This window comes from Tachypleus tridentatus, chromosome 13 (genome assembly GCF_004210375.1).
Source record: "Tachypleus tridentatus isolate NWPU-2018 chromosome 13, ASM421037v1, whole genome shotgun sequence".
Taxonomy (NCBI): domain Eukaryota; kingdom Metazoa; phylum Arthropoda; class Merostomata; order Xiphosura; family Limulidae; genus Tachypleus; species Tachypleus tridentatus.
This window is the reverse complement of record NC_134837.1, coordinates 35,181,826-35,196,344: the sequence shown is the minus strand read 5'-3', so window position 1 is coordinate 35,196,344 and position 14,519 is coordinate 35,181,826. Positions and strand designations below refer to the sequence as shown.

At 33.4% G+C, this 14,519-nt stretch overlaps 1 protein-coding gene across 1 annotated transcript in view; it reads right to left on the bottom strand.

Annotated features, from left to right (window-relative positions):
* Nucleotides 1-3,226: 3,226 nt before the first annotated feature.
* The window catches only part of LOC143237293 (lachesin-like), a 102,369-nt gene continuing 91,076 nt past the window's right edge, over nt 3,227-14,519 (bottom strand). The window contains exons 6-9 of the mRNA XM_076476372.1: nt 12,055-12,342; nt 9,492-9,554; nt 6,534-6,614; nt 3,227-3,892 (exon numbers count right to left, since the gene is read on the bottom strand). Of these exons, the coding sequence (XP_076332487.1) occupies nt 3,795-3,892; nt 6,534-6,614; nt 9,492-9,554; nt 12,055-12,342 (530 nt within the window). The 3' untranslated portion in view covers nt 3,227-3,794. The remainder of the gene's footprint in view (nt 3,893-6,533; nt 6,615-9,491; nt 9,555-12,054; nt 12,343-14,519) is intronic.

Below are 14,519 nucleotides of genomic sequence, written 5' to 3'. Positions count from 1 at the left end.
CTAAATTAGGGTCGGCTAGCGTAGATAGCCCTCGTGTAGCTTTGCGCGAAATTTAAAAACAAACAAACAAACAAACAAAAAACTTTTCTTGTTATTTCCATCTTTACTAGGTTCTTCGTGGTGTGTGATGGAGATTTAGGGGTTTGGTGAAAACATAACTATTTATTATTGCACTTGTTACTAGCGCAACCTTCACACTCGGTTTTGTGTTTTAACGCGAGTTTGACTGTGATCTAACCAGGTCCGTACAAGGACGAGATCCTAGGTAGAGGCAGTTCAAATAGGCAGATAACAGAATGTATTGAAAATTCCTGAACCTACATGCTCTGATATTTATTATACTTATAATATTTTTAAGCGTCGTTGAAAAACAATGGGAAAGCCATTATTTTATTCTCAAATACAAGTTTTTGTTAATATTTGACACGTTTTATCGCTTCCATTCTGGAAACTAACGTTGTGAAGAATAGGGTTTTTCTTCCTTGGTCTTTATTTTTGAGGGTATCTAGCTGTATAGTCTTAATAAACAGTAATTAAACCATATTATCACAGGTAATGGTGTCTTACTAACGAAATAGTCTGAAATATATTTGCTACTTAGCCAAACAAGGTTTCCTTTACTGTTTCAGTAACGCCTGTTTAATAAAATATAAAAAAAGTCGTTTGGATAAAAATAAATGGATAAAAGAAATTTGGAAAAAAGGGCTTTATTTAAAACATTATGTTTTTAACATCTGAACTGAATGCTTAAGTAAGAAAATTAGTCATTTCAAAAATGTGTTCAAAGGTAGATAAGGCAATAAAAACTAAACACGAAAACCAATGACAAACTCGTTACTGTATACGCATTCGTCACGATTGTTGCACTTGGTTTTATATACAGGAGAGGGTAATCAATAGAGTAAAAATACATAAGCAAGTCTCTTCTTATATAAATCCACTTTATTTTTCTATTTGATCAACACGCGTGTATGTTTGTCAAAATTCAACCGAATAAGGGAGTCAAGGACGAGATTAGAATGCAAATTGTTTGACTGTGGGAGAAGGTATAAATAAATAAGGTTAAGATGGAAGGTTTGTTTGTTTTTAAATGTTGCGCAAAGATACACGAGAGCTATCTGCGCTAGCCGTCCCTAATTTAGCACTGTAAGACTAGAGACAAGGCAGCTAGTCATCACCACCCACCGCCAAGTCTTGGGCTACTCTTTTACCAAAGAATTGTGGGATTGACCGTCACATTATTACGCCCCCACGGCTCAAAGGGCAAGGGTGTTTGGTGCAACAGGGAATTCAAACCCGCGATCCTCATATTACGAGTCGAACGCCTTAATCCACCTGGCCATGCTGGGCCCAAAATGGTAACGTAACCTTTTAATAAAAACAGCTTATATCTATATAAACGTGACAACATTTTGCAGAAAGGATAGTGTTAAAGCATGTTTAGCGTTAACCCTCTCTACCAAGCCAAGAAAGAGAAAGAGAACTGGGAACCAAGAGGAAAGTGTTTTAGGTTATTGTTATCCTAAAATCATTTGAAATATGTGTATTCATCCGCTCTATTCTGCATGACCATAAATAACTTCCTTTTGTCTAGTGGTCAATGGTGAAAAGAGAATATATGTATGATACGTTCGTTCTCTTTTATAACTGCAGGAACTATTGTTGTATTTTTCTTTATGCTGCCATACGGTAATTAAACAACACTACTTCTAAAATCATACAGGAAGGAATGTGTGAAATGGCTGCCAAGGTTGAACGTCAGGAGGTGAAGCGCAACCTAGCGTGGGCCGCGTTACCCATGAAACACGCAATATAAAATAGTCCCACAATTATTATCTCGTTCCACGGTTATTATTACATAATTATGTTCTATAATCAGTGTATATGCTTATATATTTTTAAGTAAATACAATACTTTCACATATAGTAAATATATATCATCAAAGATGGAGTTTCCCTTTAATATACCTGCCTTAAAGGAATGAATGTAAGATAAAACTTTTGCTTTTTTTGTTTATAATTCATATTTTTTTGGATAATACTGTTACAATCTTTATGGATTGATGTTATCTAAAATGTGCGCGTGTGTTTGTTTTTGTTACGCACAAACCTACACGATCGGCTATCATCTGTACTCTGACCATCGCAGCTACCGAAACCGATTTTGAGTGTTATAAGCTCTCAGAGTTACCACTGAGCCCAGCCACAGTGTAGTGTAAAACATGGTTTATCATATTCACATAAAGGAACAATCTCGAATGAAGTAACAATATTATCGTCTATCTACAAATTTCCCGATTTGGTGAGTGGTGAATTTAAGGATCTAAAATGCTAAATTCCGGGATTCAGTTCACTACGGTGGACTGATCGTAGATTGTTCACTCTGTCGCCTTGCGCTAAATAATAATAACCATACTTAAAACTCAGAAGATCCCGTTAAGAAACACAAAGGAACCGAATATTATCTCGTGGATTCGATTAGAACATTGAAGAAGCCGCGAACACGAATAATCGTTTTTTTTTGTTCGTTTGTTTTCGCGCAAAACACGGAGGCTATGTGCGCTCGCCGTCCCTTATTTACCAGCGTAAGACTAGATGGAAGGCAGATGGTCACCCCCCCTCACCGCCAACTCCAACGAATAATGAGATTGGCTGTAACATTATGATGCACTTTCAGTTGAAAGGACGAACATATTTGGTGTGACAGGGATTGGAACCAGAGACTTTTAGGTGAGGAGTCAAGCGCCCTAATTACCTGACCATTCCGGGCCTGAACACGAAATAAAAAAGAACAATTACAGTCCTGATTAAAAGATAAAATAATTCACGTATTCTTATAGAAATCAAAGAAATACTGTCTACTGTAAAAAACAAACTACAACAACAAAACACAAAACAATAAAAAAATAAACCACACAATCGCTATCTGGGTTGTAAATCTGAAATCACGTCATTCTTCTGTTCAGAAATAAAAAAATCCTCTACATCTCCTTGTAGAAACAAAAACAAACGCATTCTTTGACTCAGAAACATAAAATAATCACTGTGTGGCTCTGAAGCATAAAAGAAACACTGACAAGGTCTGAAACATAAAACAAATACTTTCCGGATCTCGAGCGTAAAATAAGTACTTTCCGGCTCCGAAGCATAAAACAGTGATTATACTGCTTAGAAAAGAAACATGTTTAATCCTAAAAAAAATAATACAAATATATTGTGATCCTACACTTCTATAGAAGAAAAAATAATCGTTACGATTAAAAACACAAAATCAATTTTTCTTCACTGTTGTAAATACAATAATACTGCCCGTTTTAAGACTCACAAAATAGTTTCATTACAATCACAACTAAATGGATAAAATACCCTTTAAAATTTCTCCCCGTAATTAGTTATTATTCTATTTGATACGTGAGAGGGTAAGGTAAACATTAGTTTCTTTCTTACTATTTATGTGATTTTTTTTTTGCAAAATGTTATCTTTCCAAAATGAAAATACAAGTGTCGTAAAAAAATCAGTTAAAATTTTCGACGGGATTCAATACATTTATTACTATTTTTCCTTCATTAGATCGCGAATAGATTTTTAGTCCCTTAAATGTTTCCAAATCGTTCGTTTCTATGCTGTGGATTAATTTTGCAAGTCTTTCTTGCATATTTCAAATGAAAAAAAGTAAGACATTTGAGCACTTTTATTTATTTTTAGCTAAGAAACTCATTAGAACCTAAATCGATCAGTAAACGCCAGATCTTAAGTATATCTACTGTTACACTGTCACCAAACACAACATATATCAGAAAGTTATACGAATATAAGGGTTCATAATCCAAAGAAAAATGATCGAAAGTAGTGGCTTGTTTCTCCAACTTTCTGCTGAATTGCTGATGGTGCCTGAAAATAAAAAAATAAAACAAGATTTACATATTCAAACAACACTTCTACACCTATCACAACTATTCAAATCATTAACTAACATATAAAATAAAACCGATACACAGTTAGTCATCTGATTAACTTATAGAAAATACATGCGTCTCGTAAACTTGAGAATAAACAAGATATTTGGATTTAGTTACTGAATGTAATTTTGTTCCTGTGTTTTTCTTATAGCAAAGCTATGTGGGGCTATCTGCCTAGCTCACCGCGTGGAATCGAACCCCTAATTATAGCGCTGTAAATCCGTAGACTTACTACTGTATTAGCTGGGGGTATCTTCTGCTGCGTCTTATGTACGTTTAGAACTGTTCTGTGCATAAAGCAGTGAGAGAAAATGTCTCCATTTATTTGTAGATTATTTTAGGTAACATTCGTTAAAATGGCCACACAGTGGGAAAAAGAAATTTCAAGAAAGCAGAATTTTTACAGAAACATCTAGGACATCAGTGCAATCAAATTTTTAAAAAAAGGAATGAAACGTAATATGTATGTGTGTTTGACGACTGCTTAAAGTTGTTTGTTTTTGAATTTCGTACAAAGCTAGACGAGGGCTATCTGCGCTAGCCGTCCCTAATTTAGCAGTGTAAGACTAGAGGGAGGGCAGCTAGTCATCACCACTCACCACCAACTCTTTGGCTACTCTTTTACCAACGAATAGTAGGATTGACCGTCACATTATAATGCCCCCACGCCTGAAAGGGCAAACAAGTTTGGTACGACGAGGATTCGAACATGCAGATTACGAGTCGAGCGTCCTAACCACCTGACCATGCCGAACAGTGACTGTTTAGAAATAAGACAATAAAACAGAAAAAAAACTAAGAAAATGTGCTGTTTTGGTTACATAATTGCCCCAATTTCACAACTAATAGTAATGAAAAATCACCGAAGAAAATTCAAAGTGTTAAACAAACTGCAATTGATGTTATTTACCAGTCTCTTCTCGAAATTAGCAATTATTGCTACTTTTAATAACAAAATATCCTTACTCATAATTTCATGTCATAAGAGTTATATCTGAGGTGAGCTCTTACAACGGATTTGATACAGTTAAGTGATTATTCTATAATTCAGTGCTGTGATGTTTCTCCGATAAAGGTATAAATCCTGTACTCGTCGCTGATAATTTCTCTCCCAATACAGAACTATGGTTAAAACATGAGGTTTAGCCTAATCTCTAACGCCAGTCATAATATACACATTCATCATAAATAACCTTTACGTGTTACGCAGAGCAAGAAACATGATTGTTAATATTATGTAATTAATCATTTTACGTGATATAACATGTACTAGGAATTACAGCACGGTCCTAAGTCGACACCGTTCTATAAAATCAAAATTTTCTGTTCCGTATATGAATAGAGTTAATTGTTTCCTCGTTACATCTTGCCTGTCTTTCAAGATGTTGCAAGGATTGTCTTTCAGAACAGTTTGAAACGTAGAAAAATCATTAATAACTTTTCTCTACGACCCTTTATTAAAATCGTATGTGAAATTCATAAGATATTCGCATAAAACAGTGACACATGAACAATGTATTTACTTTGAATTTATATATATTTAAAAAGCATATTAATATTGGTAGATTTACGTAAAATTAAAACAAAATCATAAGGAAAGATTGCGTCAAAATCAGGAAATCTAAACCTATAACAAATTGTATTAGTTTCTTATAACCATAAAAAAGCTGAAAAAAATTTTAAAATGCTGTGTTAATTGAAAGGGTCCCAGGGTATAAGCTATAATGTTATAATGTGGGGTATAAAACGTAACAAACTAACACAGATACACACACACACACACACACACATATATATGTTTTAAATACTTTTACAACAAAAGTAAACTCCTGAAAAAAAAAATCAAAACGTTGTTAAAAATAATAAAATATTGGTTTAACGAAAGAATACCTTCCAGTAAACTGTAATAATTCCTCATTTTACAAACATTATTACTACCTATTTAGAGGATAGTTAAAAATAAAAGAAGGAATGGAGTAATGATCGCACAGTAATCTTTCAGTTATTCTGTCAAAGTTGTAGGTGAGAGATTTTCGTTTCATTAGTCAGTACATAGAATCTGGTTGTAGCTAACTTGTATCGGATTTAATTAGTAACAAGGGATTCCAAAACACTTGAACGTTGACGACAGAACTGAGCAGTAGGTTAGTGAAATCCAGTTTGTTACGGAGTTGTTGGTTCTCCTGTACATGACTGCAGGTATGGATGGGATACGTCCGTACTGCTGTTAATTGAAAGTTTACAGTGGAATCCAAATTTTAATTTTCAGTTGGTCAAACACTTATTTTGTCGTAAGTTTGAAACAAACTTACATTCGTAATAATTCAATTATTCACATTAGATTAACTCAATAACTTTTTACACTGTGAAACGTTCTATAGCTAAAAAGAGGATATTATACATTTCACCACGACCTTTATTCTGAGCTTAAACGTTGCAACTTGAACTTGAAATAAGTTTAATAAAATATCAGACTGTACATTAATAGTATTTTCAGTGCGTTATAGCAAAGACAAATTATAAATGATTTCCTGTTATGATACAGCAAAAGTATGGTATATTTTTCATATTACCTTCTATAGCAGGTGGCTCTTTTTCCATATTAAAACCTCTAGAAGATTTAGCAGATCCAAGACTCTGATGCTTCGGAAAGTCTGTTAAGGTAGTAGGGGTTTGAGATTATTACGTGCAATGTATGTTTTCTTATCACATTTTATTTAATAGTATAAAATATTGAGGTAAAAATACATTAAATATTACGAACAATTCCACAGTAATGTTGTACCTTAAAAACGTGTTAGATTACTATATCATGAATTTTAATTATTATACGCTTTTCTCTTCCCTGGGGCTCAGCAGCTAGATTGAGAGTTTCTTATAACACTAAACATCGAGGATAGATCCCTGCGATAGGCACAACACAGATAACCTTTTGTGTAGCTTCGTGTTTAAACAAACAAAAAAGCAACTCATCAACATATTATCAATTATTATAATAGCTGTCATAACTGAATAACAGTAAAACTTCGGTTATGAGTGGTATGTAACAAACTTCCTAATTTTTCGTATATACAACAAAAGTAATGAATATTTGGTTATAATGTGAAATAAAATTTGAAACAAAATAAACTTATCATAAGGTCTCCGCAGTAGATCAAATAATTCAATTACCATGCATTGTCACTATATGAGTAAAAACAGTAGAATATTAACAAACTGCCAGACGATTACATACATTTATAATAACGTAGTTGAAGTAAAATACGTAAAGCATAATAAAAACAATCCACTACAAGCAAACATAATTAAATGTCCAAAGCATTGTTCAGCCTTTTAAGCTTATTTAGAAAATGGGCACAACCAATAAAAAAACTTAATTCGAGTGTATTCATCCATTATTCTTAGCATGCAAGTTATTTTTTGAACTCAGCACACTGTTTCACGTGTTAATCACTAGCAATCGTACAATAAACGTAAAATGTACACAAATTAGAGCTCTAACTCTTATGGATTAGCTAAATATCACACTTTTAGCCAAAACCTGTCAAAAGCATTTATTATTTTGGCCATTTTTACGTCCCATGTGGTGTAATAACAAATTGATACAGTCACAGATATCAAAAACAAGAAAGAAATGTTTATTAACTGTATCACTCGTATGTTTGTTGCTCTATATTATTAACGTTTCCTTATCTTTTAATATTAACATGTCGTTCTACATCACGTTTCTTACTGACAGTAGTAATCCAAAATCAAACGTTTTATCGAAGTTCTTTATAGGACGACGTACGTCGTAACTTCGAAAATAAATTTGCTTGTTTTTATCGTCGATGTTCGTTGTAACTTAGAAACCAGATTTGTTTGTTTTTATCGTCGATGTTCGTTGTAACTCACAACTAAATTTGTTTGTTTTTAACTTCGATGTACGTTGTAACTCAAAACTGGACATCTTTGTTTCAAATATAGACTTCTCCCTTCTCTGCAGTTGTAACATGACGAATATCACATTGTGTAATTTTGTGCTTGTCGACAAATACAGAGGTCACAGGTCAGTTCACTATATTATTGTGAAACCAATTTATCTTGACAAATCGTTATCCTTGAAAAAAAAAAAAAAAGAATTGCTCCATTACATTTACGTTTATAATTTCGCCCTTCACTGGTTCAGCGGCAAGACTTGGGACTTATTATACCAAAAATTGAGTTTCGATACCCACGTTCGACAGATCACAAGTTCATGTAAAATATTTCAAAGCAACACACTAACATGTTTATAAATTTAAAGTCAGGTTAATAATGTTGAACCAGGTTTTTCTGATCCTATAACAGTTTGTGTTTTAAATAAAGGTTATCGTTTCCCATATGTTGAAATCAATTAAACATCGCGAAAGTTAGCACAAAAATCTTTCTGTAGCCACTATGACGCACTGTGTTAAAAGTTTTTATTAATTTCAGCTCCATCTTGATTTTGCGTACTGCGATTTAACAAGAACAAGAATGTCTACTTAGAAATAGGCGAAAGAAAAAAAGCCAAATCCTCAAAGATATATTTTAATACGTTTAACAATTAGCTGTGCCAACGAAGGCTACAATTGATGTACAGAAGAACATGCTTTTTACTACAGATTGAGCCACAAGCTACAGTGTTTCTTATCTAAAACTGTAAACGGTTTCATGTTTTAACAAGTAAAATACAATTAAAAATATGATAGAATATGATATTTAAATATTAGATGACGCCGAAGGTCAAATACTGAAGGGCTTGCTTTTTTGTTTTTTTTATTTCGCGCAAAGCTTCACGTTGGGTTATCTGTGCTAGCCGTCCCTAATTTAGCAGTGTAAGACTAGAGGGAAGGCAGCTAGTCATCACTACCCACCGCCAATTCTTGGGCTACTCTTTTACCAACAAATAGTGGGATTGACCGTCACTTTATAACGCCCTCACGGTTGAAAGGTCGAGCTTGTTTGGTGCAACGGGAATTCGAACTACTAAAAGGCATGATATAAATAAGGAGATTGGTTATACTTGTATTTGGTGAGTAAGTTACTGACACCTTTATAAAAAAAGTTTACAAGGAAAGACATTTTTAATAACAATAATCAATAGTACATAATGATTCAAAAGCAGAAAGTGAAATGCGGCTCTGTTACTGATTAGCTGGAAAAACATCTTATCACAATTTATGTAAATCCAAAAAGACCGAAACTTATAAACTTAAACTGAAATTCGGTTATTATAATCATTGTCATAGAGGTATCAAACATACCAAATGCATATACCATGCTGTATTTGAATAATATATGTATCTATATTATCTTTATGTGTTATAATGATAATTGTATGTGTGGTTGAATTCTAGTTTTGTATCGATACGTGAGAGAACGAACTTCGTTGCATACTTAAAATCATGCAAACGTAGGAGTGCATAGAAATTTGAATTTACTTTTACAAACTAAAGTAAATAATTTATGAGCATGTATGACCACTCATAAAACCTGAAAATACTATTGTAAGTAGTAGTTTAACTTACCACTGTTGATGTGTTTAAACTTTCCTGATGCATCATTGGAGATGGATGTGGGTATAGGTATCTCTGATACAATAAAAAAGTAGATACATTACATTAGAAATTACTCTAATAACGGACATCTATGATATGATGAAAAACTTCATATATTGCGTTACTACATAAGATAAATATTACATGTGACATTTTAAAAGGGATTTTAACTGTAGTGTTCGTCCCATTCCCTCTTTTTATCACTAAGGGATCAGGGATTTTGGCTTCCTTCATTGTCGTAGAAGAAAAAAACACTTATTGATATCATCAGTGGAGTATGGTGTATGGAGTATGGAGTATGGTGTTGTAACATATTAAAACTGATTAGTTAAATGATAATTAAAATCACTAGTGATTTCCCCACAAATTCCTTGTTTTTTGGGGGATTTTCTGCTGCTTTTGAGACAATGAAATGACTTGTAATAGCTTTTTATGACAATTATTGTGTATTGGGAATTTTAGGTTTCATAATTTACTCACAGTGTACCGCGGAATGATAACGAACATTCATCAATTAAAAATGTCTCAAAGTCTGTCTTCCAAGCACAGAGCAAAATATGTAAAAACCTTTACAAGTAATTTAAAGCATCATTTATTTTCATTTGGATGTTAAGAAAAATAAGACAACTTCAGTCTAAAGCTTCATATACCTTCAAGTGTGTATTAAGAAAAATATTACCACACCTTACACAACTATATTATTGTTGCACCACAGAATGTGTATATGAAGTATATTCGTAGTTTGTTTGTTTGTTTGTTTTGGAATTTCGCACAAAGCTACTCGAGGGCTATCTGTGCTAGCCGTCCCTAATTTAGCAGTGTAAGACTAAAGGGAAGGCAGCTAGTCATCACTACCCAACGCCAACTCTTGGGCTACTCTTCTACCAACGAATAGTGGGATTGACCGTCACATTGTAACGCCCCCACGGCTGGGAGGGAGAGCATGTTTGGCGCGACGTGGATGCCAACCCGCGACTCTCAGATTACGAGTCGCACGCCTTAACACGCTTGGCCATGCCGGGCCATATTCGTAGTTTAACAAGCCTGTTTTTCTTAATAAATCTAAAAAATCGTTAGTTGTACAGAGTAGACTTAGACATTTTCAACGTAAGATGTCTCTTAACAACGACACACACATCTCTTTTGAATCCGTTCTAATGTTTCTTGATACCCAGAATTTCCAAATGTATAAGTGAACTCTCTGAACACTTTGGTTAGCGTCACTTCTTCCTCACAAAACATTTTCTTTGGAATGGTAAAAGCAAACGCAAATTCCGTAATAAACGGTTCAATGCGTTCTGGCACTTCTTTATTTAGCACTAGAAACTGCTTATAAGTTTCTCAGGTTTAGGCATAGCTGATCTTAATTTCGAATTACCGAAAGTCAGTAGCAACCTCTGCTTTATAGGTATACGTTATAATATGTAATCAAATACATTGACTGTTGCGATTCTAACGTCATAGCTGCTGAGAATGCGCGGAATTTTCAGTGGTATATCACAGATGAACACCAGACCTTACGTGAAGCAGCCTGGCACAGTCACCAATAGACTTGTTAAACCTTAGTTATATAAATATATATGTAACTAAGTTTAAAATATCTACTCTAACAGAAATAAAAAACAAAAACAACTGATCACTGCCCTTAAAGACAAAAATTTATATGTATGTCATAACATTGAAAATTTGTGAAATTTTTAATTGATTGTTATGAAAATACAATCGATACGAATATGATTTTGATCTAAAGAATGATAAATGAAGATTTTTTTTTAAGATACAAAATATTTTCATTAACACACCAAACAGTAATGGGCAAAATTCAAACAATAATTTAGAATACGACCTTAAAACCCCAAAGTAGAAAGTTCAGGGAGCCCTAAAGATCCATTTTGTAACATTCACCGAACTTACCCTTTGTTAACACAACCAAACTGACTTTCCAAGGGAATAGATGAAAGTAACAGGTTAGGTCTTTTCCAAAAAAAAATAACCCATATTTTGGCATATAACTTCTGAAAGTGATAATATTTCAAAGTTCACTTGGAATTAAGCATATAAATACTTCATCTGTGTCACTGTCCTGCCATAATAATTAGATTTTCCATGGCGTAAGTGTTTGGTTTTCACATGCATATAAGTACAACCAAATCTCAACTAAAAATTACGAGGTCTTTTGGTGGTCGAATTTGAAACATTTTTGAAAAATAACATTATATGATATATTTTAGACTTGAAGTGCTATCAAGCAAGTGTGTGACCAAAGCAGGTGGACGTTTAGAGCGTTTTTTTTTACTACAATTAGAAAAGCAAAACTGTATTCAACATTTTGCATTACAGTTTTTTCTTACGTATACATGTAGGTAAGTGATTTGTTTTTATATATAGAAAGATGCTCTTATGTTGGTATCAAAATTTCTTATCTTATATTTAAAGATTATAAAAACAACGTGAATCAACCATCCCCAGCCTTTCCTATCTGAGAATAAAATATTAGAACAGGTCACTATAATGCATCATTTACAGCTCTTACCATAGAGGCGGATTGATCCTTCGGTTGACCCCAAGGAATTTTTGGCGAAGCAAATATAGGTCCCAAAATCTTCTGCATGGAGATTGCTTATGGTTAATCTCATATGAACTTTGTAAGCTTTTTCTTTTAAAGACACTTCAATTTCTTCGTTTGACAGAATCATATCACCTTCTTTCTTCTTCCAGAAATTGATAGAAACAGGATAGGCCTCACTGTGACAGTCTAACATAACTTCCTTTCCAATATGTGCGCCCACCAGCTGGTTTGGAACCCACAAAACTGGGGGAACTGAATCAGAATGGATGAGAAAATATATACTTAAAATCTGTGATGATAAGCAAACACTTACTATATTTTTTAAAAATTCGTTTCATTGTATTTTGTATTTACTGAAATCCACAAAACCACATGAAACTAAAAAAAATAAATTTTAAATATATACTCGGAAAATATCATAACATAAGAAATTATATTTCTTTTCAGTACATTAAGAAAACTTACTCAATAGTTTTACGTGATATAACAGGAAGTAGTTTATATTTTGACAAAAAAGTAATGTCAGAGAATAAACGTACATTTTTCCTGACTATTGTTATCAAAAATACGTTCAGGAATTGAGTAATGTCAAGATATGGGATAGATTTTGACTACTGTGACTAAATAGTAATGTCAAGATATGGGATAGATTTTGACTACTGTGACTAAATAGTAATGTAAAGATATGAGATGGATTTTGACTACCGTGACTGAATAGTAATGTCAAGACATGGGACAGTTCTTACTACCGTGACTGAATAGTAATGTCAAGATATGGGACAACTCTTACTACCTTTACTAAATAGTAATAACAAGACATGGGACAGTTCTTACTACCTTGACTAAATAGTAATGTCAAGATATAGAATAGCTCGCGATTACTGTATCGTGGCTAAAAGACAATGTCAGGGAGAGACAGAGGTATTTCATGACTACCACGTCATGGCTAAATAGTAATTACGAGCAGGAAATGTTCATAGTTTCTGTGTCTTAGTTAAATAATAATGTCTGGAAGTGACGTAGTTCACGAATACCGTATCATTGGAGTAGCTCTTGCTCAATACCATATATATAAAAATAACTAAGAAGTTTATTTGTATAACATAAAATATAATTGACTCATTTGTTTACCGTAATGGGTAATTCGTTTCAATTTGTTATTATCAATAAGAATTGTGGTCATACCAACAATATCATAATTAATGAATTTCACTTTTATAATTGGTGGTGATTCGGTTCTTTTACTGTGTTAGTCAGCAATGTGACTTAACATTTCTATTTTACACTTTTTTATTATGGATTTTATTAAATTATCTTTTCTAGGATATTTAGGTTCAAAATTCACAGAAGTTACTGGTAATTACACTCTTTATGTTAAATTAGATAACTTGTTTTAATAATTTTACTTATATTTAATTTGTTTCTTTTCAAGCACACAAGGACCCACAATGAACTATCTGTTCTACGCTCACCGCAGCTATCGAAACCTGTTTTGTAGAGTTTGAAACTCGCAGACTTACCATTTAGGTCGAGAAAAAAATGCTTTATTGAAAGCAGCTTGGCTACGATAATCATATTTGATCGTTAATAACACCTGTGGACTTACAACGCTAAAAACCGGGTTTCGATACCCGTGGTGGGCAGAGCACAGATAGCCCATTGTGTAGCTTTGTGCTTAATTCAAAATAACAAATAACGTTAATAAAAATAGTTTTGGTTATTTAACAACCTGGGTGGGAACCTCAACAACGTTTTTGTGCTAACCAGTGTTCTCTGTAAATAAAATATCTTCTTCGATTTTTTCTACAGTTCTTTTAAAATATTGATTTTATAAAATGTCTCCAGATATTTAAAACAAAACCTTGATACAAGCTCACTGTCTAAAAGCACGAGGATTTTTACCTGACACCAAAGCCATTTAGGTCACAGCTGCGAGAGAAAATGCCATTTGATTAGAGAATAATTTCAATCTTGGCAACAATGTAACTCCTTAAGAGTAGTCACTTTAGGCAACATTGGTAGATAATATGTACGGTTTCTCTACTAAAATAATTTTCTATCTTATTTTCAGTCTTATGACTGCTTTGAAATTGCATTACTTTTTGCTTTTCTGGTATGTCCAACCTGTATTAACGAGCACAGACGTTGATGAAGATAGAGGGTGTTTAGCTAGCGTTTGGAAGCGACATATTTGAAATACTGTTTATTCACAGTTTTTTACTGTGTTGAAGAGGTTGTTTTGAAGGTCAGTTGTATAAACTGATATTATTCCACTGGTTAGTTTGCTTGGACTGAAAGAACCTGCTTTACAGTTTAGGCTCACAGATGCGTTATAAGAGTAAAAGTGGCAATCAGATTGCGCTATCCGGTCATATACGAATAGCTAAAGATTTGGCGGAAGGTCTCCTTGTCTTGCTGCTTTACCTCTC